Source organism: Mastacembelus armatus, chromosome 22, assembly GCF_900324485.2.
Source record: "Mastacembelus armatus chromosome 22, fMasArm1.2, whole genome shotgun sequence".
Taxonomy (NCBI): domain Eukaryota; kingdom Metazoa; phylum Chordata; class Actinopteri; order Synbranchiformes; family Mastacembelidae; genus Mastacembelus; species Mastacembelus armatus.
Window position 1 is genome coordinate 9,092,027 of NC_046654.1, and position 4,423 is coordinate 9,096,449.

General features: G+C 42.5%; 1 protein-coding gene across 1 annotated transcript; it reads left to right on the forward strand.

Annotated features, from left to right (window-relative positions):
• The first annotated feature begins 2,204 nt into the window (after nt 1-2,204).
• On the forward strand, nt 2,205-3,839 carry htr1b (5-hydroxytryptamine (serotonin) receptor 1B). The gene has a single exon (XM_026304302.1). It carries the CDS (start codon nt 2,587-2,589, stop codon nt 3,718-3,720), a length of 1,134 nt encoding a protein of 377 aa, XP_026160087.1. The 5' UTR covers nt 2,205-2,586; the 3' UTR covers nt 3,721-3,839.
• Nucleotides 3,840-4,423: the final 584 nt, after the last annotated feature.

The following is a 4,423-nucleotide window of genomic DNA, read 5'->3' on the forward strand; positions in this document are numbered from 1 at the left end:
CTCTCCTTCACTCAGCATATCAATACCACTACCCGGTCGGCCTACCCCCATCTCCGTAACATAAACCGCATCCGTTCCTCACTCACCACCGATAGCACGGCAATACTCATTAACGCCTTTGTCACCTCTCGTTTGGATTACTGTAACTCACTCCTCACTGGTCTACCTCTCAAATCACTTCGCAAACTTCAACTTGTCCAGAACTCTGCTGCCCGAATCATCACCAGAACTCCATCCTCACATCATATCACCCCTGTCCTTAAACAACTTCACTGGCTCCCTGTGTCCTTCCGTATAAACTATAAAATCCTCCTTCTCACCTACAAAGCCCTCCACTCTATTGCCCCACCATACATCACTGAACTACTTCATATCTATTCTCCGCCTCGTCCTCTCCGCTCCTCCAGTTCCACTCTCCTCTGCACCCCTACAGCGCGCCTGGCCACCATGGGCGCTAGATCCTTCAGCCACACTGCGCCCCGCCTTTGGAACATTCTCCCTCATCGCATCCGGTCGTCTCCGGACTTATCAACTTTTAAATCATCACTCAAAACATATCTGTTCCGTATAGCGTTTTCCACCTAACTCTCTTAACTTCTCAAAGCAGCCCGTGATGTCCTACCACCCTCTGCCTATTTCATATTGTCTCATACTGTTTCATATTTGTTGTTCTGTCATCTGGGTTTCTGTATTTCAATTTACTTTTACTGTACTTCGCCCACTTCCTAGATAATCCACGCTTTTGCCTTTACATTCTCTCCCGCCGTTTATGTATTCTTGTTACTGTTGTTTTAATGCACTCTATGTATATCATGCTGTATGCTTCCTTTTCTATCTGTAAGGTGACCTTGAGACTTTGAAAGGCGCCATGAAATAAAATGTATTATTATTATTATTATTATTTCAGCTCCTCAGTTTGTAAAATGGACATTGCCCTGCTGTGTGTGTGTGTGTGTGTGTGTGTGTGTGTGCGCGTATGGAAGCAACTGATATATATATTTCCTGAACACATTAAAAATTCATTTCACAAAAAAAAAAAATCATCAGACACTTGGATAGATAACTGGCTCACTGCAGCCTCAGTGAAGACAATGAGCGAACTTGTGAACGTATATCATTCGCTGAATGAGAGGCTCACAGCTTCATGTGTATCTGGTGGTGACCCACTGTTAATATCAACAGCTTCCCTTTTCACACATCAGAAGTGCAAAAAGTGTCAGGATTCAGTGTGCGTGAAGTCCTCGCTCTACATTCTCTACCCATGAACTGGCAAAAGCAGTATCACCGTGATATATCAGGCTTGAGAATTTAAAGTGATCTTACATTGTAAAGTTAGAAAATTCTGTGGTGCCAATTTCTAATAGGTCATCTATATAGAGGATTTAATAAGTAAAGGTTTCATAAAAGTAGTTAAATAATTTATTTATGAGATATAAACCATTAATAAAAAATGTCTTGTAATACTATTGTGACAAGCTATATAACAATACACTATGTATCATGATATTATGGAATTTCCTCTAATGCTTTATTTAACCCTTTGATGCATATTGTTACACCAGTATGATGATTTGGTGACACTTTATGATAAGGTACACTGACTTATTATTGCTTATTTAATGCATGAATTTTTGTATCACAAATTCCTGCCACTATTAGAATCAAATATGTTATTCACATTTACTTCATATTTACATGCCACCGAATTAACTGCATTCTAGTTACACATGAGTTGATTTCATTGGATCTGTAAGCTGTCTCTCTATAAGCAGAGCAGAACCTGTTCTCATTGAAATGTGAAATTATGTGTTTCTGTTGAAAGACACGGGCTGTAAAATGGAACAGAATACTGCAGTAAAACCAAAGCATTACTTTTTCACAACCTGAGCAACCAAAAGTTGTTCTTTCTAGTGCTATATAAGAATCAGTAAAGCACTAGTACCTGTAATAAAACCAGTCAAACTTTATTACAACCAATAAAAGGTGACTTTTTGGTGCCTGTGTGGAAATAGAGGGCATTTTCCTGCTCCCATGGCCTAAAGGCGCATAAGTGAGAAATGAGAAACACTGGGCACTATGACCCAGCAGATAGTCTACTCTTCATCGAGAGAGACATAAAAAACAGACTGAGATCAGCTTGTTTGATGTCAGAGTCAGTATAAAACCGAGACTTTGGGCTGGCTCGCCATACAACCACAGGGGGCCTGAGGAGATAGAGCTCTGGAGAACTTTTGCCCTACATGCGGATGAATTGGATGGAGCATCAGGACGCACCGCTCATAATTTACGCACAAACCTTATCTGTCGTATTTACTGTGTAGTTTTACAGTTAGGAAGTGTCTTTTATGGCTGTAAAACAGGAAAGTTTGAATGTTTCCTATGAATGGATATCTGCTTCCACGGCTTCTGTATCTCCAAACCTAATGCAGCTGAAGAAAATAAGGAAGAAAGGAATTAATATATTTAAATTTCATAATTCAAACTGATGATCTGACCGGATGGCACGGATAAGTTAAAAGAAAGGACACCGTTAAATGTCAGGCATGTCAGCACCTTAAATGTCAGACATCAAAGTGACTAAAAGTGATGGAGCGCTCCGGTCAAGTCGAGCCAACTCAGCCGATGAACACCACCAACGACAGTTTTACCACAGATTCATCCACAGTGGATAAGAGCGCAGAGAGTCTCGCGTATCAAATCAGTCTGGCGGGGGTTCTCTCAGTCATCACACTCGCCACCACTTTATCCAACGCGTTTGTCATCGCAACAATCTCTCAGTCGAAGAAACTGCAAACTCCTGCCAACTTTCTGATCGCTTCTCTGGCCATCACAGACCTGCTGGTGTCTATTCTGGTGATGCCCATCTGTGTCCTGTACACTGTCATCCACACTTGGACGCTTGGGCAAGTCGTGTGCGACATTTGGCTCTCCTCGGACATTACGTGTTGCACTGCGTCCATCCTCCACCTGTGCGTAATAGCTCTGGATAGGTACTGGGCCATCACGGACGCGGTGGAGTACTCGAAAAAGCGCACACCGGGACGCGCAGCCGGGATGGTGGCCACAGCCTGGGTCATCGCCATCTCCATCTCTCTGCCACCTCTCTTCTGGAGGCAGGTGAAGGCGGAGGAACTGACCAGCTGCAGCGTCAACACGGATCATATTTTCTACACCATCTACTCCACCTTTGGGGCTTTCTACATCCCCACCTTGTTGCTTATTGTCCTCTACGGACGGATATACGTCGAGGCTCGGAAACGAATCCTCAAGCAATCCCCCAGGAAAGTGGGGAAGAGACTCACCTCTGCGCACCTGGTCACCAACTCACCTGGATCCGTGACTTCCACAACCTCTTTGCAGTGCGGGAGACACGACACTCCGTCCAGCGACACCGGTTCTTCGACCAGCGAGAACCAGGTGAAAGTGACGGTGTCGGACGCGCTTCTGGAGAAAAAACGGATTTCAGCAGCCAGAGAGAGAAAAGCCACGAAGACTTTGGGAATAATCCTCGGCGCCTACATAGTTTGCTGGCTCCCGTTTTTCATTTACACCCTGGTGGTGGCCACATGTGACACATGTCTGAACCCCGAGTTATTTGACTTTTTCACGTGGTTAGGATATCTGAACTCTCTCATCAACCCGATCATATACACCATGTCCAACGAGGACTTCAAGAAAGCCTTCCATAAACTTATGCGCTTCAGATGCTGCAGACCGTGAAAAAACAACACAATAAGATTCAGTTATGTATTTATTTTTGGACACAAAGTTCTAAAACTATATGAGAAAGAGCAAATCCATTTGAAATGGTGCATGTAATAAAAACCCTCTACTTTAAAGACGCAGATAAAGTAAAACATATTTTCTCCACCATGGTGTTGTGCCTCTGATGGGCTTAATTAGTAAAAAAAAAAAGAGTTTAGTTAGAGACCAGATTAAATACTGAACATAGAGCTGAAGAATCAGAAGAGAATGATAAGCGTGATGGGTGGAATTCATCCAACTTTACGCACCTCACAGAATCACGTCGTATAAGCTCATTATAATCGGCGTATATGTCTCATTGTGCAATAAAATCCACTGGTGGGTTGTCAATATTCAGTATGGATTCCTCTTTGAATGGTACATTATAGTAAAGCATTACACAGCGCGTTATTCCCATTCAAAGACTGACTCATTAAAGTGAGTAAACATTAGAGATCAGAAACATCTGACATGATTCTCTAAGTCAAAAAACGAAAAAATATTTGGCTTAAATGACCCTGGATCCATTTTGCCTTGTGTGTACAAATATAGCAGTTTGATTTATAAAACTCATTGATTTAAAAAAAATGTCTCTGTTGCCTGAGAATATGGTTACAGACTGCTTGCTGCTGCCCTGTATGGTTATCTTATTTATTTAGGAAGGCACACTCATGCAGCT

What these genes read in the sequence shown, in the direction of transcription:
- htr1b (XM_026304302.1), top strand. Translation starts at nt 2,587, where the DNA reads ATGGAGCGCTCCGGTCAAGTCGAGCCAACTCAGCCGATGAACACCACC.